Source organism: Botryllus schlosseri, chromosome 4 (genome assembly GCF_051294905.1).
Source record: "Botryllus schlosseri isolate E-star chromosome 4, Bs_hap1, whole genome shotgun sequence".
Classification (NCBI taxonomy): domain Eukaryota; kingdom Metazoa; phylum Chordata; class Ascidiacea; order Stolidobranchia; family Styelidae; genus Botryllus; species Botryllus schlosseri.
The window spans coordinates 24,766,858-24,789,851 of NC_137239.1; the positions used below are offsets into that span (position 1 = coordinate 24,766,858).

The 22,994-nt window shown below is 39.5% G+C and overlaps 2 protein-coding genes across 2 annotated transcripts; both read right to left on the reverse strand.

Moving 5' to 3' along the window:
- Window positions 1–2,976: 2,976 nt before the first annotated feature.
- On the reverse strand, window positions 2,977–3,869 carry LOC145438024 (copine-9-like). The gene is made up of 3 exons (XM_080315386.1): window positions 3,755–3,869; window positions 3,272–3,345; window positions 2,977–3,126 (listed from the first exon to the last, which is right to left on the reverse strand). The coding sequence occupies exons 1-3, from the start codon at window positions 3,867–3,869 to the stop codon at window positions 2,977–2,979; spliced, it is 339 nt and encodes a 112-aa protein (XP_080171512.1).
- Window positions 3,272–19,550, reverse strand: LOC145437550 (copine-5-like). The gene is made up of 16 exons (XM_080314818.1): window positions 18,809–19,550; window positions 16,537–16,641; window positions 13,680–13,800; window positions 11,626–11,666; window positions 11,351–11,501; window positions 11,256–11,295; window positions 11,076–11,152; window positions 10,608–10,775; window positions 8,314–8,460; window positions 8,182–8,257; window positions 7,293–7,405; window positions 5,795–5,915; window positions 5,109–5,219; window positions 3,976–4,103; window positions 3,755–3,915; window positions 3,272–3,345 (listed from the first exon to the last, which is right to left on the reverse strand). Exons 1-15 carry the CDS (start codon window positions 18,834–18,836, stop codon window positions 3,888–3,890), a joined length of 1,455 nt encoding a protein of 484 aa, XP_080170944.1. The 5' UTR covers window positions 18,837–19,550; the 3' UTR covers window positions 3,272–3,345; window positions 3,755–3,887.
- Between the last annotated feature and the right edge of the window lie 3,444 nt (window positions 19,551–22,994).

The following is a 22,994-nucleotide window of genomic DNA, read 5'->3' on the forward strand; positions in this document are numbered from 1 at the left end:
CCAGTTCGTCTGCACGTGTATTTACATTCCCTGTCGCCATGATATTTTGCGTGTAAGCGAAATTGATCAATAGCTCTCAGTCATGAATTAATGGTAAGCGCGTCGTGATGATCTCTGCAACACGAATCGGTGCAGCCTTTCCGAATTCCCAACGCCTTCTATATTGCACTGAGAATGCGTGCTAGGAATTTCAAGTCACACACCGTGTTAGTTCTGCGGAACTTGGAAACGACTGAGCCATCGATGGAGTTTCGTCATGATTAGTGCCGTCGGTTGGAAGTTTGTCAACTCCGCGTCATGTGTCATTTGTGATACCTATGCGTCCGTGTAATGTTTTGCGGATATCATTAACATAACGCGGCGGTTTCGATTTTGCCTTCACCTGTTTGAGGGTAAATCGCGATTGTAGACTTGTGGGCAGCAATAATATCCGCTCAACTTTACAACTATACTTTGAAAGCGCACTTTATCTACATGCTCTTGCTGATAAATACGGCAATTTTTTTGACATTTAGTGACAATTGAGGCGTTAGGTCAAAAAATTGTCAAAATTGTTTACAAAGTCAAAAAAATTTGGCAACCTGCAATAAATGTTTTAACTGTCGGTGAACTCAGTTGACAGTTTAAATTACGTTGTTGGCGGCCCATTGTCTGGTCATTGTGAATCATAAACGGTCAAATGAAACAAATAAGTTGACAGGGCGTTATGATCAAGGTATCGCAATATCCTAACTGAAGCAAGACTGCGTGGACATTAGTTCTTATACCAAGAAGCGTATGAAGAAAAATTGTGATATAGGCAACTCGATGTGTCACCAGCAGTGTACGCACAACGTCAGTGCTGCCAGTCAACAACTGGTGCTGTTCAACTTTCTTTTCCATTCTAAGCAAGCTACTTAGTAAAGACAGATACAAGTACCAGAGAATGTAGGAAAGTATCATTCGTTGTACTACAACAAATTTTAAGCATAATGCGTGATGTAACTACTGGAATTTTGCATAGGTCCAGATGTCTTAAAAATAAAGTTTTTTTCATGTAAACATTGGTCAGTATCTAAGTCAAAAGTTTTTTCAGCCTAACTATACGTCGTAAGGACAGTCAGTTTCAACCAGAAACGACGATAAGTAGTACAATTCTAACATTATGTGCGAAAACCCTATAATTTACATACATGAGGGCGAAATTTTGTCAGAGTCAAGTTTCTTTAGGTCAATAAATGTCAAAATATTCATTTTTTAGGTCGCAAACTTTCGTTTTTAGTTAAAACAGAATCGCCCTACTGATGAACCACAATGTGAAATTTGCGATGATACTGCAAAAGTGTTGTTTAGTCGAATATTCAAGACAGCATCAGGTCTCAAGATACCTGTTCAACTCATACATATGATTCATAATCACGTGATGCGGCCGTCTTGGAAATCATAGGATGCTGGTAATTAGGCCTGATCTGTAGTCGACATGAGACTGTTTTGGTGAAACGTCGTCTATAGTGGCATACGCAGGTAAGGTTCGTGTTTGATATTGAAATCCCGTCCTTCCGAATTTCCTCAATGCTCTATCCGGTTTTGTTTGTGTGTGGCATTTATGGTGTTTGTCGACTACTATGGTCATTTACGTCAGGTAGATATTCTTCATTTTTTCCAGTAACTGCCGACTTATAGTACGGCCCACTTCTAGGCTTGTTGTAAGACACCGCTCACGCGGATGAGGTGGTGAGGAGGAGCCTAGATAATCCTACAACACTTTGGTAAAAAAATTCCGAAGTCGACCTCGGTCAGACTCGAACCCGCACCCATTGGTGTCGCAGCCGCGGATTATATGACTGCGCCGCTTTCTCTCCGGTATTGTAAGTTTATTTGTAATTAGGCTGCTGCATTTCGGCAGAACAATAATGATGACTCTTTCTGAGGTGAACCCACGTATTTCTGAACTATATAGTATATGTAAAGTAACCCAGAAGTCACATTAATTTACTATAACTATCCATTAGAATGTTTCGGTTTGGTGTGAAAATGTTATTTTAACGATTTTGATCTATTAATACTCTGGCAATGCTCATTTCATTTTGCTCACCCCTAAGATATGTTAATGTATTAGAACAATAATATTCGATTATTACCACTTATTACAAATTCTGGGCTGGTTATGATGAATTGAGCTATTGCAGGTGAGGCTTGGCCGGTCTACGCCTCACCTGAGCATGACAACTCCTTTCGCGCTATATTTTTAAACAATAAATATGTAAATTCCGTAATTGTGTATGTTAGAATAATTCAAAATCAGTCATTCATGAACGACGATGAAAAATACACATAATTATTGGTGTTATAATCATTGAAGGTTTCACAATATTTCTTAACTCATCCTGGCGACACGTGAGGAAGTGCATGTCGTATTGGCAGTATGATGATGATTTCAAAATTCACTGTCGCAAATTAACGTTATAACCAATTGTACCATGTCAATTTGGGTTTATTTGGAAAACTGGCAAAATATCATATGAAAGAGAGAGTTTATATATATAGCTACCCATGAGCGAACGTATATTTCAACGAGATATCAAAACCGGAATATAAAAAAGTCGTACCTATGACTAAATGAAAGTTTAATTGGAACTCCTCGTCTTCTATTCAAACTAAGGCATCATTAAGAAGTGTGGTACGCTTGGTGCTCAACCTCACAAACAAAATCGAATCTTAAACAAAATATAAACGATATCATTACCATTGACATGCATACAAATTACAAATGACCATCACGCCATCACATAAAATTTGTTGCGTCGCACACCATAAATGAAAACATCAAAGTAGTTGATGTTACAGACCGCAGACGATTAAAAAGATTACAAAATACAAATAATACATATATTGGCTAGATACAGGCTAGATAAGCTACGGATGTGCTCCAGGGAATAATGCTTCGGTATACCAGCAAGGCCTACAACAGGTCGGCGGGTTCATAAGCTGTTATATTCAGTCTACGTATTTTGATGGTTGTATATTTCTTCTTCTCATATATTCAACCAGCTGCCTCGGTATCTCCTCCAACAGGTCTCTATTCAAGTGCAATTGACCCACAACCTGATTTTCCGCGCCACCGATATGATTGCGCATCTCGACAAACTGAAACGAAGCACAAGTTCGTCAATAGCCAATTTTGTAAATATAGTATTCGAATATAAGGCAATGCCCGATACCGATGTGGCAAAATTTAGTTTAACATGTACCGCGCTGAATAAACCGAGTCATCTTTAGACGTTATACTCACTTGCACGATGTCACGTTCCGCTTTCACACCCCTGTGTGACAATCGCACATCATCGCCATCGAGTTCTTTCATCGCTGTTAAAGAGATGGGTCCGTCGACATATTAGCGTGCGAAACATGGGCATTGGTGTGGGGTTGAGGTTGTGGTTACTGTTCAGGTTAAAAAGTGATATCTTTAGGTGTCGCACATTCGCATCGCACTGACGTTTTTCATTGTAATTCGAGCTCAGATGTCCGCCAACCATTTAAAGCAGTATGGTTATCAACCTGGGGGTCGTTTGCCTACATCAGTCCGTCACGACGGTTGGGACATTTTTATTTGCTATTTTGCTAACATACTTACGAAATTGAAGGTGTTTCGCGACGGTAAAAAGGTTGAAAATCACCAGGCTAACAGATAGAGTCCATTACTCCATAATCCGCCCCGCATGTAGACTATAAAGCGGTCGTAACGCGAAGTCGCGTGAATGCCAAAATACTTCACCTTGAAAGTCTCTGTCACCTACCCCTACAATGATGATAGACATCGGTAATTTTGCGGCGTTAACGATAGCTTCTTTCGCAGCGTCCATATCGCTGATCACCCCGTCCGTAATCATCAGTAAAACATAGTAGTTTTATCCATTGGAGACTTTTGAAGCCATTCTGTGAAAGATAGATTTGTTTTTGTCAACTTTTCGTTGCGGTATTACGACAAAGGCTTACTCTGCGACTTTTCTGATGATAGGAGAGAAATTAGTCGGACTGGCCGATTGTATTTTCTTGACGCAGGTCTTATAGGCTTCCAGTATCCCGTCTATTCCGTCACAGTCAGGATCCCTTTGGTTGAAGTTCTTTGCAAAAAATACTATTGATGATAACTACAATGACTACTAAATAATTTTATGGGAGTTATAAAACATTGAAACAGCCTTAAACAAGTTTAACTATGAAGAAACGACGTTAGAGACAATATAAAGCAGATTTCGCTACGCGATAACCATATTTCGTTAAAAAATGCTGTGAAGGAAATATTGTTTTGAAAGTTGGGAAAGTAAACCTGATGGAAAGCGACAAACATGACAAAACACGACAAAAGTCATTCATCCCAGTACATTTGCTGGAATATTGTTATAACGTGTACACCTTCATTCACCAAAAACAATTTTGTGTTTATGGTCTGCTGCTGGTAAAAGGTTGTCGGCCTCAACGGTATGGTCACTATTGTTAAGTAAGCATGTCACTTGTTAAAATATAATTAACTAGGGTATAGGGGGGATTTCAACCAGTTCATTATAGGTTACATGTTCATTCGTTATTGGCCCATCAGTGACAATGATGACAGAACGTAGGGATTTATACTCGGGTTTCCCAACTTGGAGGCCATGGCTAAATGGGTACCCATGAGCTGTATTCGAGTGGGACATGAAACATTTACTATCTCCAAGTCTAGTCCACTATAACAAAAAAACAGGCTGGAACAGCAGTAGTATACAACAAATTTTCATGACATTGCCTTTCCCACTAACATATCGTTAAGGATGTGCGTTTTCAAGAAAGTTACTTCTTAAAACAAAGTAGCGCAGTGTCATGCATATTCATGACATGCAGTTGGCTTTTTCTACCACCATACCAGGAATCAAGACAATGTCAGAGAAACAGAAAACCCAATCATCGCATTAACTGAATATGTAATGACGAAATATATCTTTGTTTTGTGTTGTATCAATATTCGATTAACATTCTATCTACCCGTTACTGTATAAACCAGTATTTTAGTTAAAATACCTGTTCCCTTTCTTTCAAAAGAGTGAAGATATTGGGATGGGGGCATTGATGAGCATTTACTGTATACTTACTATTGGAAACAGGTGGGATATTTGACCATGTGGTGGCAGTTTCGCTCCAAATCCATAAACGGGAAACTTCTTATCTGCTCTGCCATAATGTTGCAGTATCTCACCGGTTGCCTACGAATAGATTTAAAGATCAAATATTATGATTTATAGACTTTCGTAGGCTTTGTCGGACTCCCTCTCAACGTTCCATCATATCGCGATCTTGCGGTGTTTGCAATTGAATGAAAATTTTACAACTGATTGTTCTCAAAATGGTATCTTGCGAATATGGTAATTTAACATTGATGCAATTTAATGGATTCATTTTGGTGAATCTCACAATGTTCGGATCATCTGACTTTGTTCGTTAGGTAATGGTAATCGAGCAATGTCCACCTTCCGAATATCTGGTCACATCGGCGGTAATTTTGAAGGCGAAATTGGAGCACCTGCATCGGCGTCGACTAGATACTCTTGTATTATTATTGAATCGACTTCGGGAAAGGTCAAGCAATTGTTATTATATGCATCTCGCCTTGAACGTATCTAAGTGATTTTGTCACGTGAAAATATTCGTCATCATTACAGTGCTGTTTTATTGAGCGCAAAAACTCTCTTCGGACTAATTTGAAAAGAGATATCTTGTTTTCCCAAGTTTTATTCGACTGCCGATACCACGTTAACTCAAAAAAATCATTTCTACCCACCTTAATGGCTACAGAATACTGGTTGGGTTGTGAAGAATTCATATAGTGTAATGAATCCGGCAATTCTGAATTCCCATTTGACGACGTGAAGTCAATATCAACGACAAAGCTCATTATCATACTGTAAATAAACCATATATTGATATTCAGCATCCATGTCGGTGTTGCAGGAGTAAATAATTGATGTTACGATTTGTTCGGTATATAGGCTAGGGATGGTGTGAACGTGAGGTTAACGTTCGCGTTCTGTGTGTGAACCTCGGAAATTTAGAGGTCCGTGTTCACAACAGAACCTTGGTAGGTTCTGCACTGTGAACCTTTTGGTAAATTGTAAATTTCACTCCATTATAAGATCTTTGGCTCAAATTTATTGCATTTCAACTGCGGGCCACTCCATGCATGGTGCTGGCAGCATAAAAAATCAACGCTTACCGAGCATGCACCATGCACCTCGACAACCTTAATAGTTTTAGTTGCTTTGCTGCAAAAATTTTCTCGGAATAACCAGCTTTCCGTTTGTGAATATTTAGTGACTATCTGCTGTGAGCTTGACCCGCAATCACACAACATCACGAGCGATATACGTAGTCAGCGAATGATGCTTATTCAACCAATCAATGACATTGATATCGTCTTCTGATGTAAATAATCGAACGGGCGTACGGGGTCAATCTTGACTTCATATCTTTACTGTATCATTAAAACCAAATCTGTGCGATTAAGGTGCTTGCTACTGCTGCATAACTTGTTGTTGTTTGTGGTATCGATAACGAGTATTGAAACCCGTTGTACACTCTGCTCAATACCAATGTAGCAATACTCAGACTCCGAACACATTGTCCGGTCTGGCTAAGACCGTTAAGGAGTAGGCCTACGCTTATATTCCTTGGTAAGTCCTCGTCGAAATTGTTGGCAAAGCGACGGAATGTATTGATTTTACGCAATTAATATATACTTTGATTACCGCTGTTGATACATTTAGCGACGTTTAAAACGCCGATATGTACTTCAGCATTGTGGCATTATGTGGACCGAGTTTTCGCTTGGTATCGTGTACATTAATATAGGCTATCACTTCATTGGAAGATAGGGTTAGAATTAGCAATATGACGTCACATGACGTCACGAGGTTCACGTTCGTGTTCACACAGAACCTTTCAAAAAGGTTCGCGTTCACACGAACCTTAACCTTTCAGAGGTTCACACCATCCCTAATATAGGCTCTTTGTTTGTATATGTGCTTTAACAGCACGCACATAATATACCTTGGGCATCTTGTATTATTTACTACCGCAATGACTTCGGTAGTCGACTGCGCCTGTGGTGCCATAAAAATGCTTTGCTACATAATATTTAATATTTCGATATACAACCTCTCATATAGGCTACTCAACATATTTTCATTATTATGTCTATGTGGTGTGCACGGCAGCTATTCGATGATAAATACCCAGAACAAGTTTTAGATATTTTAACCACAGGTAGGCTAATAACGAACCTGCCTCCAATATATTCCAAGAAAGTCGGATTCTTGTCAATGCAAAATTCTTGCAGGATAAGTTTTCCCGAATCTCTGTACCTTTTATTGCCTCTCATCGCACCATTGATGCACTATATGAAATGGAAGTATATATTTAAATGTATACGAGGCGATATTAAGAAGTTGAACAAAGCAGGTCACGCTATAGACACACTTTGTTGAAGACCCTAACAATTGGTACAGCAGGAATATTTGAGAAATTATCAACTGTTTTTCATCAAATGGATGTTGAATATACGACATCTTCACTCGAAATTTATCTAGGATCCTTCTCGCCATCGAATACGCGACTGCGTAAGCGGTCTCTCACAAAATATTAGAAGTGAGCGGTGCTACAAGTTGACATATAGGGAATCGTAATACCGAATATAGGCCTGATCATCTCGATATGATTGAAATACCTTCTACCAGTCTGCTAAAGTGGCGGTAATCATGTTTCCGATTGATATTCTATATACAGGATACAGTAGATTTGAGAGCTATATTCAATCCTGACCTAGGTTTACCGTATTTTAAGATCTGAAAAGGGGACACTTTCTAGAAACTCTGACAGCAGTAATACCGGAAAAGGAAATGGGTAATTAGTAACCATTAGTATAGCTGTGTTGACAAAAAAAAGGTCATTATACTTCGACTCGACCTCCGTTTTACCCGATATTTTTTTACGAAACTCTGACGCTCGCTGCGTCACGGTCGCGGTGTGGCATTTTTCTACAAAAAGAGCACAAATTCCCAAAAAAGAAGACTTTTAGGCGTCCTCCAAGGAAACTTTCAATTCATTGAAAAAAGAGGACAAATCCTTATAAACGATGACGTATGGTAACCCTATCGTTACCGGCGAGCTCACCTGATATACATTTTCTTGACACGTTCCCCGAGTGAGTCGGCGAAGACTTGTCTTAAATTCTCCGATCAACTCCTGTCTGTATAACAAGCGTATTTCAAGAAATGCATCCTGACTGGAAAACACCAGCCATACCTGCCACTACGATTCCAATCATATACTTCTACTTTTATCGTCCTTTCGGGATCTCCGTTGCAAAAGGTTCTCGAAGGAATCGATATTTTCTTCCATGTTGGGTTGAGAGTGCTTTTGATAACTTCTGTCTTGTGGCACACGGTGAAACTGAGGCAGATGTCAAGCGAGAATTGGTTTTAACCAATCGATGTGTTATTCAGGATAACCATGAAAAGTGTTTTCGTGACATTGATACATATTTTCTGCTATTTTGGAGTTTTAATTATTATATTCCTGATATCAGGTTGATCCAATATTAACTGTTAAAAATGGACTTGATGTTATTAAACGGAAGTCAATTCTGCGTTCAGCAATAGTTATTTCTTTGGATGTTTCCCTGCCACGCCCGATATCATAGACTACTCATGTGCCTTACCTAGTATTTCCCCGACTTGTCTATTTTTCTATACTTCATATTACTGTGGGGCGGGTCGACAAATTCGCAGGTCCGACTCCAATAATGTTTCTTCAATTCTACGGTCTGACTCCTAAGTCGTATTCATGAAATGACCGAGATCCAGTCCGAAAATCTTCGAACATAATTATCTGCAAGTCTGTATTTCTAGTAAACTACGTACCGGTAGACCAGTGGTTCTCAACCCTTTTTGCCTTCGCGGACCCCTTTTGAACCGACATCGACCCCTGCAGACCCCCCCCCATCCCGAAGTTTTAGTTCAAATATAGCTCAATTATCGTCCAATCGTCATCGGTCTTTTGCAATGATACCCGTAGGCTAGTGAGAATAACAGGTACAAAATGACTTTTCTTGAAAATAACATCCTACTATTTATGTAGAAATTGGGTTGCCTTTTATTATTTCAAAGCGAATTCTGCAACTGCATTTCTTGAACTACCTGGCCGTGTCTTCAAAATCCGCGCCTTCGAACGAGTGCTGAAAATTCATTCAGACAAGTGGTTCTTAAACATTTTTAGACACGCCCCCCTTTTTGATAGTGAAAAACTTCGCGCCTTCGCCCTTATCGTGATATCATAATATTTTAAAGAGAGAAATCAGAATGCTAGCAATCCCAACGGATAGTTTGATGGCATTGAAGGTTATGTCTATTGTTGAATGAATTCTCAAATCTGAAATTAGGACAATAGACAGAGCGACTACCATGAAATGCAAGTAAATCGCGCCGAGCACGAAACTTTTTTTAGTTAACTGCGGCTTCGCGTCCCTCCTGGTGTTTTCACCCCCCCCCCCCCTCGAAAAAAGGAGGCGCGCCCCCCTCCCCCCAGTTTGAGAACCACTAATTTAGACAAAGAAAAGTGGTGGTGAATGGAATAATAACGCACAACGCTTCCGACGACACATTTGGGTATGATCGTAACAAATACAGCACCAAAATTGACAAACAATCTTTTTTTATTGAACCTATAATTTCAAGCCTGGTCATTTATATCTAGCAGCTCATCTTGAAGTTATGGGACAATGGTTTATTTGTTATGTATATCACAGGACAAAATAGATTTTCGTAAACATTTCGAAGTCCCCCTGATTGACCTTATAAATCCAACTATTCATTTTTTACACAATCCCTTACAAAACATCTCTATACAGCAAAGCAGGCTACTTGAATCAGTAGGCTACTGAAAATTTAGCAACCAGAATGAGTCTGCACAGCAGGATATGTCATCTCAGACGGCCATTCTGCTTATGTGAGTTCCACTAGAAATGAAGCGAAACTGCCTTGTGATTTTCCTGATACAAATTCGGTTTTCGACTATCTTGTAAAGTTAGAGGTTTCGCGGACCCCCTGAAAATGCTTCACGGACCCCCGGTTTAGAACCACTGACGTTGGCAGTAGATCATACGGTACGGGTTTTGGTCATATAATAAATATTGCACCAAAAACATGGCAATGTTACAGTATCGAACACAGGTTTGTATTGGCCAGAACAGGCGTGCGGTTGGTAGCGAGGCTACAACGGTCATGTTCATCAATAGCCTCAATAGCGATTATGACAGTAACAAAAAATACTAATCCGGTTCATATCGGACTACGACCGTATCACAGAGAATTGAATCCGGCTCCAGTCTGACTCCAGCCAAACATTTAAATGTTCTGCCGCAAATTCAGTCCGGCTTCGGTCAATGACCCGCTGTACTTACAATAAGCCTATTTATGTTGAGCTACAATCTCCGTGAAGAAAAATATACGTATAGCTGATACGTCAACAATTTGTTTTGATTATTTATTTAACCAACTAACTAATATAAATTTTTCTTGTTATTTCGTGACATTTCTTACCATCCATCTTCATTGCACCTCGAAAAAATTATAAATGAGTCCGATTTCCCGAAAAAGTCTTTCTTGTCCAATCCTTTGCCTTCCCACTTCATATGAATCATGTCCTCTGATGATTCCAGTTCCTCCACAGACACAATTATTTTTCCTTTGATTTTGGTCGGCGTAATACTAACAATGTAAGAACGTTATTTAGTAATGGTTCAAGGTGGTTTAAAAACACGAAATCAAATATTATGAATGCATCAATACTGCTTTAATGTGTCAATTCGTCTCAATCAAGTGTATCGACTGAAGGAAATTTAAGAACGACCGTTGTGTAACAGGATCGCTGAATGCTGCTTGGAAGTTCAGCTTTCAGTAGAAATACAATCATATTTTACGAATTTGATATAAGTGTATTTCTTACATAATAGCCGTACCCATACAATTGCAAATTTCCTTATCTCTCATTGCCTTCACACTCCTCACCTCAGATCTCCAATGCATCTTCTGTCGCGGCTGCCGACAATTTGTCCGAGGGTACAAATGTAAGATCCCAGGAAATCCTGTAAATATTGTAATAGGGATGGTCAATATATTGCGAGAACGTGCACCAACAGAGAATATGATTTTATATCTCGCTCGCTCCAATGAAATGTTATATCATACATGCTCTCTCAGATCAGGACTTTTCGAATCGATATCGTATCTGGAAAATTAGAATCTTCAGAAACGGAACGAGAACTCATAACGGCATGCTCTACATTTGAAACTTGAGATCCTGTATCTGGTCAAACTGATAATCGATTACAAATTTCTTTGCGAAGTCTGGGTTGAGGGTGTTGTCGATCGTCTCTGTGCGTCCGAATTCCTTCCATTTACTTGTTCTTAAATCCTTAGTGTACATCACCGCCACTGCCATGATTATCGCACAATATTTATTACTGCGTATATTCGTCGGGATGGCACAAATCAGAGTCAATCAACTTACTAAACGTCGATTGCAAAGCTTAGAAATGAATAAACAATTGCCACTTACTTGGATCAGACAATGAAAATACATCAGCGTCAAGAAGTCCTCTGAATACAAAGACATTTGACGCTTGCATAATACAGTTATCAAGAATATTTGGTACGCAAACATGGATTGCAACTACAATCTTACGCAAATTCGGTAAATACACCATGAGCTTATTCACATCATTTATACAGAGCTATTTTAATTGAAGAATTGTGGAACAGAAGTCACTTTTTGAACCGGCATGTCCCTATCCATACTTGGATTTTGTGTTAGCAATATTGTATTGGCGGAACAACCAATCATAAAGTTTTGTAAGGTAGACTAGTGCTCTCCAACCCTTTTCGTCGTGGTACACCCTTTTAACGTTTACTCAAAACTCGTACACCCTTGACCACATAATACACCGATTCCGTAGTACGCCGTATTTCGATTTGACGGCCGCATTCCAGTGGAAAGTCGTCATGGCCCCTCTGGACGACAAATAGGCTTACTCATGTTAAAATGGGAGCTTTGCACCGCGAACAGCCCTCGTGGTATTCTGTGCCCTCACTGATTTCTTGCGATACACCATGCGTATAAAGGTTTATGATTGTAGAAGTAGAACATCCTTGAAGGCTTACTCAAATGCACCAAAATCGCCAGTATAAATGTCAGAAAATGTTACTGGAATTTTGTTTCTAGTCGCGTCGAGCGCGAGAATCCATTCCTCCTCTTTACTGAATTTTCTCTATAATATTGATAGTTTCACATATTACTGTCACATTTTTATTCATTCTCACCCCATGTGATCGGATTAACTGGTAGAGCTGATGGAGGGGGTGTCTTGGAAAAATTTGGGCTCAAAACTAATTATGATGCGTCTTCCGGGTTTTAATAATCAGTTTTTTGCATATTGTTATTTCTTGACCTCCCATCAGGATTGCCGGTATAGTCGAAATCGTGAGACGCACACCATCGCAACTTGATATTTGTATGGGGCGCACCATCTCTCAAAAATTTGGGGACCGATTCGTAAATTCAAATTGCATAATGACGACCGCCAACGGTCTGTGGACATATGAACATGCGACTTAATAGCATGCGGCACATCAGCATGCGACAATTGGGCATACGACACTTCTGCATGTAAGTAACATTTAGGGTTAGGGCCGAGATTGAGGATTGGGTTCAGGCTATAGGGTTCTGGGGTTAGGATATATATAAGGGTTGATTTCGAGGTTAGGGTATAAGTTTTTGGCTTTTATGCGCATGCCAAAGTGACACATGCAAAAGTGTAGCATGCTGATCTGTCGTTCGTAATTGTGTTGCATGCTCATTGTGTTCGTCAACCCCCGCCAACACACGCTAATTTAATTATGTGTAGACGGCCACCCCTGGCCTAATCAAAATAAGAATGTGCAAGGCTGCTTATAGTAAACTTATAGTAAACGCTAAATACTAATCAGGGCTCATCGCTCGAGGTTACCGTACCATCATCTAACGGTGGTTCTCAAACTTGCCGCCGCGACCGCCTAGCTACGCCCCTGCAATTATGTACACTGCGTGATTTATAGGCTTGTCGCAGGAAGCACCAATTCATAACGTCCGAGTATTCGCGGCGGTTTCCTCGAGAATTGTCATAGACAGATATCGCAAGCTGATAACTAAAGGTAACTACAATAAGTCTATTACCAACGAGAACCGTTTTCCTATGACATCACAAAAGGAACGTAATTTACAAGTTACATACAGTTGATATGAACATTGTACGATATTGCACATCTGGTCCACCTGTTCTGAAGCATAAACTTGTCTATTTATTATTGGTGTGATAACTATAGTCATCGGTTCATTTTAATGCGGATCTGGTACACCACAGCACACGCCATCCGAGTGCTACACCCTTTAAAAATTATGGCACATCCTGAGGTGTACGATATACCCGGTTGAAGAGCCCTGAGGTAGAGCAACACCACAACAATAGGGCCGCGGCCGCCAATTCACTCGCGTGCTAGACTATTTTCCTGATGAATATCGACATCGCGCAAGTCGAATCATATGACGCTTAATACAGTGTAGATCTGTATTCATACCTGCAGGCAACGGATATCTCCATCTTAATGCCCTGGAACCGTTGCCAATCTCTCACAGATTCGTATTGATGTGATTGAAAATCTTTTTCGTTTGGTGTTGTCGCGTCATGTTCAGTAGAATCTTTGAAATAATGAACATATTACCGATTTCATAACAACCCACTACCCTTATGCGACAAAAAGTAACAGGACATTCATCATTGCGATTAATCTGTTTTGCTGACTGGCAGATGATCAACACGTGTTGGTCAAATCCTTCGATATCTCTAGGCACCGAATGATTCTCATTACAATCACAGTAAGCCCCCTCCAGTAAAAATACTACATGCAGAGTTAAATATTGCACCCCGTGAAGAATTGAGAATGGGGAATTGCATATGTTTCATGAAAGGAGTTTTTCTTTTAGTTTGATCTGGTACGTGTGAGCGACTCCAGCATCTTTTGACTAGCGACAATCTTTTCAGGATGTCACAAAATTACAACATGATATAACAAATCTAATTTCCGTGATATGCAATATATGCAAGAACCAAATATTAGTGACAGAACCCATTCATTAACGTAAAAACATTTCGTGGTTCAGGCGACTTGAAATCGAATGCTAAATAACTTTTGATAAAAAGAATATTACTTATTTTAATGCTTAGTAAGCCTATATGCATGCACCGATTAGTCTTCCTTTCGCCGTTATCTAATCCGTCTGGTTAGCGAATGCCTTTAATGCAGGACTTGGCTCGCTACGGTAAAAAATTAAAAAGATGCGCGTGGGACTGTGTGTGTTTGTGAATCGAATGAATGTATGAATGCATGAATGAATGAATCGAATGGTGATAAAATTCTCCTGTAAAATGGGGGTTATGATATTTTTGTTTTTGTTCCGTGTTTGGATGAAGTTGTATTTATCGCGCTCTGGAGTGCAAGCCAAGACCATCGTTTTGGAGGTGGGTGAAAAAGTGCTGTGCTGGCCCGGAATCGTTGGCAGTGTTCAGAACAACGGCAGTGTTCCTCGCAATTCACTAACCTTATCAACTATAGGATTGCATTTATTACAAACGGTGTTCTAAAACACGTTGTTTAAAACATGTTTTAAACAGTGTTTTAAACAAAGGCCCTTTTAAAAAAATTGTGTTTTTTAAGTTCTAAAATTATGCCATAGTTGTGTAAATACTTTCCAAAAAACATGTTGTATGAGCCTACGGACAATTACCACCCGATATAGCCGACGTATATCGATATGGGATGGTTGGAATCCCCGAAGTATAGTCGGTTCAACAGCAATATTACAGATATTTTGTCAAAGGAGTTAAATTAACCCTATATTTTCAATTGTCAATGTCAATCCACTATGACGTCACAATTGAATATTCGTGACATCATGGCTTTGAAAATATAACAAAAAAAAACAATAAAAAACATTTTTCAAGTGCAAACCTACTAATAACGTTGTTTCGACGGAGCGCCAAATTACGTCGCTATCACTCCGCAGTTGTTACGATCGTTGAGAACAATTCCTATCTCTCTATCTCTGACTTTAATGTCAATTTTCGGAAGTTGTGGTGGCCTGATGATTTGTATTTTCAGAATTAGTGCAACGGTTTAGCTTTCGTTGCAGACCGTCGGTGATAAATTCTGGTCCCGGGTCTCCAGATAAAAACATGACCATATCTGCTTACGAATCGACCAGGAATTGCTACCTAGGTCTGGCTGACTAACCGTATACCGTCGCATGCTTTCCATATATTCGGAGTATTACAGCATATGCTATACTCAGGGTGATTTCCCACAGTTTCCGAAACTCCACCTGGTTCTTAAGCATTTTGTTTGGAGTTAAAAATAAGTAACCACGCTTCAATGATTTTGATTCGCCAGGTTCGAAATACGAATAAGATATAAATGGGTTCTGCGTGTGTCTGTAGATGGCTACATGGTCAAGAGAAAGCATACCACATACCACCGATTAGGGGTCCAATCATGTCGTGACATCACGTAACACGCTCTGAACAGCCCCTATGTCTAATTTTCATTGTTTTCATCTTGTGGACTACACAGAAGAAAACGTTGTGATTGACAGCTTACTGGCAGCCAAGAAACCTCGCCGTGGATGTATAAATTCTTACCCTCCAATGCCACTGGGTGAGTCGTGAGGAAATCGGATAGAATAATTAATTGCGGGAAAAAACGTAAGACGTATCGATATATAAAGACCCCACTCTCTTAGCAAAAGAGTGTGTATTCACACCCAAGAGGTGATACACGAAAATAGAACAACTCATAATTATATCGCGGTTATAAATACCACGCGTCTGCGTGCACACCTTCCTATACGTCCCTAGGCGCAAGCATCATTTGGATTAAAATGTTGTGCTTGATTTATACCGTGGTGTAGGTCTGGTGTAGGTTTTAATTTGACGTACCGCGGGTGTATATTCACACCCTAATCTGAAGGGTGTTAATACACACTCTATTCGCCAAGAGTGCAGAATTGACTCGATGATTTCGGAGATCGGGTTTGCTGAAGTTAGAGAATGTTCAATACGAAAAAAGTGTCATCAATTTTTGGCAAAAACCAATGACCTCTTCTAGATGGTTTCATCCATACCCGCACGGCGGAGTCAGTTTAGCGAATTGCACATCTCAACATGTTCGCTTTTCCGGTCAATAACCAAATTCCCGAATATCCCAATTTTGTTGAAAATTTTTTACCATGTCGAGGAAAAGCTGATACAGTAATGGATTTAAAGAGTTATTCCATAGATGGGGATGAATTGAACGTGGGACATGGCCATTGATATACGACATGCGCATCGCGCGTGCTATCTTAACAACATCTGTGAAATAACAGTCAGTATCATTCTACTTGAGTCCTCTCTGGTCCCACCCGCAGCTGGGCATCCCATGTTTATGCAACCAATAGTGCATCCTTCCAGAATGAATTTATCAGCTTCGGGTGATGTCACAGTTCCTGCGGCAAACAAAAGAACATTGACGATTTCCGTCTTTGAATTGGCGGAAAATCCAGTCGGTTTTGACATTTGCAATGGTATATGATATCGACGTGAAGAGTGAATACACCGGTTATATATATAGCTCCACAACGCTTGTAACTATGCCACCGTTACTAACTAGTCAGAAAGTATAGATTTTTTTAGTATTTGTGATGGGATACTTCAGATTACCTGGGCGGGCAGTAAGTCATTATATTTTTATCGCTATTACATGATGCCATGTAATTTCATTTCAGCGGGCCTAGACGAATACCGATTACCCTTGTCAACACAATTTTTGTTGACTTGATTTTGACTAACTTTTGGGAGCTGAATTCAAAAATGACTTTCATTTTTCTCTATCAAGTCAAGTTTTTGGGTTAGGCACCCACCACATTGTCTCATAACCCACATAACAAAACTACGTTAAATATTTTGTGTTTATTGTATAAAGCGTTTCAAAAACCACAAGCAGTCGAAAGTAAATCAATAGACTTCAGATAAACATTTGCACTGCTTTATTTGGTTGATTTAAACTGACATTGCATCTACAAGACAAATAAATTGCGAGTTTCAGGATCTAAATTCACGCTAAAACCCCATAATTCTTTAGGTTGTCTAGTTTGATACTCGGGCAATAGTCAGCTAACATGTAAGCTCCAATAGACTCTGGTATCTTACCCCCATCATCGCCTATGTAAAGGTTTTCAGAGGAATTATTTAGATATTTTAGCTTTTTTGTATGTCTGCTGTCCGACATAAACATATGGCAGTGCCACATGTGTATCAGGGTTACATGTGCATTGTGCACCCTTACTGTCTGACCACTAAGAAAACACAATATTTCAAAGCTGACACATATGATCCAATCGTGCTCGTTATATTGCAACAATTTAATGTTTCGGTAATATTCTCAATCTCAATGTTTCTGTATTATTCAAGAAGACTATAACTGAGTGTGCAATTGTTACTGCACCTAAGACGTTGCCATTTTGAAGAATGCCACACTTTAGGATCCTTTTTGAGCTACGTATATAGGCATTTGTCATTCACTTGAGTTGTAAATCGGGATTCCTAATTCTTCCAGTAATCTACGGCAGCAGTATCATGCCAATGCCAGTATCACGGCAATACACAACGCTACCGAAAGTATAGGCCCAAGAAGAAAAGGCTGTTTCTTATGATCGAAAGTGAGATGACTTCTCTGCCTTGCCAAGTAATCTTTTCTCACTTCGTAAGGATGTTAAAAGTTCCGAATATTTCTAGTCCAAGTCCCAAAGCTTATGCCTGATCAATAACGTGTGTTGATAGACTACTTTACGTTCTGAATCATCTTCAATTTCAAAATCTTCATCATTAGGCATGCTATCCCTAAGATCTTCATCTTGATCCAAATTATCCAGCATATAGGAGTTTCAGGTTACACTGGATAAGCTTTATGGGGCATTGGACCTATAGCTAATAGTAAATGCAATGTTCATTTTTCTTGCCATATCATGCAGTTTGCATCAAATATGTGTCTGAAATATCCTCAGATGATTACATCCTCTAACCATAAATGGGTGAAAACATCGGCGTAGACTGATACCAGCACCTTTTTTCCAAATAATGCAATTGAGCCCGTGGCTACATAACTTATTATATGGTAAAGGTGAGGATTTTTATATGGTATTGAAAAGTAGTTTTGCTAAATTCGCGAAAAATTGGCATATTTTGGGCATATGTTGTAGAGCAAAAACATGACGTGGTAGAAGGAAACCAGCGGCATTTCTGGAATCAGCACTCCAAAATCAACCTATATCAAGTGCAAAATCAAAGTCAACAAATTTTTCGTTCAAAATTGTTGCCAAGTGTTATTATCAAAAGAATGGCAATTTCAACTCGGGCATACAACGAAACAAAACCATATCACATGAGTCGTCAATATGCAAAACAGAGATGGTGCGATGAAAGAGCTAAGTAGCTAAATTGACATGTAACAACACTGTGCCAGTAGTATTTGCATTCATGATGAAAGGTCCTGCGGGTCGCAAAAGAAGCGTACGCGGGCCACGTGCTGGGAACCCCTGGCTACTCGATGGAAATTCCGCAAACCATATGGCCTTCCCATCATTTCAAGAAACTTGTTAACATAAACATACTTACCATTGGGATTGGGACCTTTCTCAGCCATCAGAGTTCGTAGATATATTTGTGGAATCACAATCTAACTGCAATCGTCAAACGTTCGAATTAATATCAGTCTTGCGTCAAATCAAGGTTCGTCGAATTGCCATCGGACATCGACTATCGATATGCCTGATCGATATGCCTGCGTCATGCCTCGCGCAAATGTGTCACGTACCTCTTGCTTAACACATGGATCCAATCATGACTGACAATCCAGTATAGAAGGTGCGTGAACTTTGGCAGTTTAGCTGAAGCGGCAGCCCCCTCCTCTCTCCTCTCCCTCTCAACTCTCCTTACGTTACATCAGGTATATTCACATAGTAACGATACATCGTTCAATTCTATACTTAGCTTTTGTGGACTCGAAATGAAATTGTTTGTTACCCTAGTATCAGAAAATCATATTTTCACAAAAGACTCGCTTCCTTCTACGACAGGGTTCTAGACCTTTTTAGAACTTGTACCTAAGTACCCATGTCCATGTTCAGAACTTCTGACAGGGCGCATATTTAAACTCTCCACAACATTCGTTCTGTTGTAAGGCGTCATAATGAGTGATGCTCGAATACTCGAATCGAAACCGAATACTCGATTGAGAATCGAATCACTCAGGTACTGGATTTTGCCGAGCCCTAACTACCTGTAGGTAGTAAATCATCCATTATTTTCCAATACAAAGCAACGACATATACAGCAGTGGGTCTTGAACTGTAATAACCTGGTAAACCGATACGCTAATATGAAAATCCTCACCTCATACATATACATTCGGGCTGTTCAAAAATAACCTTTTTTCCTTAATCTTGCGGGCTACGTGATTAAATCGTTAGGTTGCCTTAAAAAACGACGCACAGCAAATTTGAATTCATTCCAACCAATATTCGCGGTTTACGTAGAGTTTGAAAATTTTGAATTTGCCCAGAAACGCAAAAAAAATTTTTTTCAAATTTTTCTGCCAACCCCATGAAATTGTTGGGCTGTCTTCAAAGACTATGCAAAACAAATTTTACTCAATTCCAAGCCGTAGAAGCGGAGTTATTCCAGTTTTTCGATGCAAATTCTTGGATTATCCACCGATCAAGGATAATCTCAGAATTATCAAAGGAAAACTCATATAACTGCACTTCTACGGCTTGGAATTGAATCAAATTTGTTTTGCATAGTTCTTGAAGACAGCCCAACAATTTCATGGGGTTGGCAGAAAAATTTGAAAAAAAAATTTTTTTGCGTTTCTGGGCAAATTCAAAATTTTCAAACTCTACGCAAACCGCGAATATTGGTTGGAATGAATTCAAATTTGGTGTGCGTCGTTTTTTAAGTCAACCTAACGATTTAATCACGTGGCCCGCAAGATTAAGGAAAAAAGGTTATTTTTGAACAGCCCTATAACACAATTTATATGCGATCTTAGCCCGTGAGGTCGGGATTTAGCAGTTTACCTTTAATGGCGTCAGCTAGAACGCCGTGGTGCATTAATTGAGGTCTTATGGTTCTGAATGAGCTAAGCCTATACCTATACATATCGGTGGTTCTTAAAACCAAATGAAGGCCCGGGGTTGGCGGTACGGTCATATCGACAACAGGGTCGTCATCAGAATCTACTCGAACCAAACGGAATAAATATAATGAATATAATATTAAAGATAAATGCAAGAAATTAGAATAAATTGGAAAATATGGTATATAATGTGATACCCATTCTACATGCATTGAAGAGCATTGAAGAGCATATCGAAGATGATTGTGAAAATACAACTGCCCAAGTGTCTGTATGCGTATATCCCATGCACGTTGTTTGCAATGATAAAACAACTACAGTCGACCAGACAATGAATACATTGCAGATAAAAATGAAATCACTATACTAAGTATTTGCAGGCGTACTCGGGTGGTTTGCATAGTAAAATATGCTATTATACTACAAATTTTTTGAAATATGTATGTATCGAACGGAAGGCCATGGCCTACATATGAGTTACGTTTCTATGTGATAGGACCAAATCGGTTTCGACCGCAACTAGCTATTTCAACCCGAAATGCACATTATCTCACCATGAAAATTATATAATGATGTTTACATGATATTTAGGAATAGCGCAAATTTACCAGCTATGTAAGGTTCTTTTACGAAAGCGGCGCTCAAAAGCATGAGCCCCCGGTGCGGATGCGAACCTTCGATTTGTTTGACCTAAGATCAATGATCAGTGACCCGATCAGTATAACTCGGTCTGATGTGATTTAAGTAACATCTTAATCTGGTAGAGACAATGAGCAGCTCTTTCACGGCAGATATGTCGTTTAACCCTCAATATGTGCAGACAGTTACATTATAGATAAGCTTAAAAAATTCCAGCAATCATTAGTTTTGATTTCACGACCGACACAGTGTGCGTAGTACTAAACTTAGTAATGATAACCAGACTAGCCTCTCAGCGGTTGAGTAATTAGCATGGCTTCTACACTCTACAGTCCGCCTCATCCGATTGGAACGCACAGCCAATTGGTGTTGCAGCGTGCAGCATTAACGGCAGAGGTCTCAAACCTGCGTCATCTTGGGACCCTCTATCCATGTTATGATCGCCAATCAAAGGTGGCAAGTAAGGTAGTGGTATACGCTCCACAGCTAAAACACCAATGGATTTTTCGGCGATTGGACATTTGTATTCTTGGGCCCTGTTCCAATATTCGAAGGTAAATCTAATGCCGATTTAATTTGACTTTGGTAATGACATGATCAATAGCCCTGATATCGGGAGTATGCCGGAAACGCAGATTCGGCTATGCGGCTTCTATGCTCTGATATCAGATCAATCTTTGTTCAATTCTAAAATATTCTACCGAGGCCTACAATTCTACATAATATTGTGGCACGTCGAATGTCCTCCAGCTGCATAATTATAACGCGACAGATTTTACGATGTCGTGATACATTTATACGATCACACGGTAATTATTTCGACACACTATGCCTAGTACAACAACAATTTTATGCAGATATTTAAAAATGTAATGTTTTCGTGCTAGGCGTGAATTCACAATAGTAAATCATATTTCCACGATGTGCATGAAATGCCAGTCTACCAGGTCCCGTTAAACAGCGCCTATTCACAAATGCATTGGATACCGCTATTGTTGGTGCTGCGGCCCGCGGCGTCATCACATTCCAGGAAATCGACCCGCGAGTACATTTGAGTTTGAGATCTCTGATATAGAGCAATGCATTAGCCGTCACTCCACCAGTATGTAGTTGCTTGCATACTTGTTTGCATACTACAATAATACATCGTTTGCAATCTGTTATCGTTACTCCTGATTCTGCATATCGTAGTATCTGTTGAATAAAGATTACTGTCCTGTATTGTGCCGTAGCCGTAGCCCCACCCGACGCTGACCTTCATTGTTATCGTACCAGATTGTTGTTTATAGTTAGCTACAACTCGAATTACTTGAAGATTAATCAAACAAGGACCTCGGTCTGGATTATCGGTCTGAATGATAAAATCAAAACTAACGGGCGGTTGAAGTTGAATCTAACGCAGTATATTACCGGATCCTATTTTGGCCTTGATGATTTCGTCTATAGCTTGTACGAACAGTAGGGCTGTTCAAAAATAACTTTTTTTTCCGGATTCCAGCCATTCAGTGCTTAAATTGTCAGGTTGCCACAACAAAGGCTGCACACCAAATTTGGTTCAATTCTAACAAGTATAGGGCTCCGCGGATCCAATTAAAATTTTTAATTTATACAGGAAAATTGAAAAAAAAAAATTTTCAAATTTTTCTGTCAACCCCCTGAAATTGTTGAGCTGTCTTCAGAGACGATGCAAAAAAAATTGACTCAATTCGGACTAGTAGAAGTGGAGTTATTGGAGTTTTTCGTTGATAATTCTCCAATTATCCTTAATTTGGGGATAATCCGAGAATTATCAACGAAAAACTCGAATAACTCCGTTTCTACTAGTCCGAATTGAGTCAAATTTTTTTTGCATCGTCTCTGAAGACAGCTCAACAATTTCAGGGGGTTGACAGAAAAATTTGAAAATTTTTTTTTTTTCAATTTTCCTGTATAAATTAAAAATTTTAATTGGATCCGCGGAGCCCTATACTTGTTAGAATTGAACCAAATTTGGTGTGCAGCCTTTGTTATGGCAACCTGACAATT

Coding starts and splice junctions, on each gene's coding strand:
- LOC145438024 (XM_080315386.1), bottom strand. CDS start 3,869: ATGATTACGGACGGGGTGATCAGCGATATGGACGCTGCGAAAGAAGCT. Junction 3,346..3,754: donor AGGTGACAGAGACTTTCAAG/GTGAAGTATTTT, acceptor TCTCTTTAACAG/CGATGAAAGAACTCGATGGC. Junction 3,127..3,271: donor CGGAACGTGACATCGTGCAA/GTGAGTATAACG, acceptor GCTTCGTTTCAG/TTTGTCGAGATGCGCAATCA.
- LOC145437550 (XM_080314818.1), bottom strand. CDS start 18,836: ATGGCTGAGAAAGGTCCCAATCCCAATG. Junction 7,406..8,181: donor GTCAAGAAAATGTATATCAG/GTGAGCTCGCCG, acceptor CATTTCATATAG/TGCATCAATGGTGCGATGAG. Junction 3,916..3,975: donor ATCATCAGAAAAGTCGCAGA/GTAAGCCTTTGT, acceptor TATCTTTCACAG/AATGGCTTCAAAAGTCTCCA.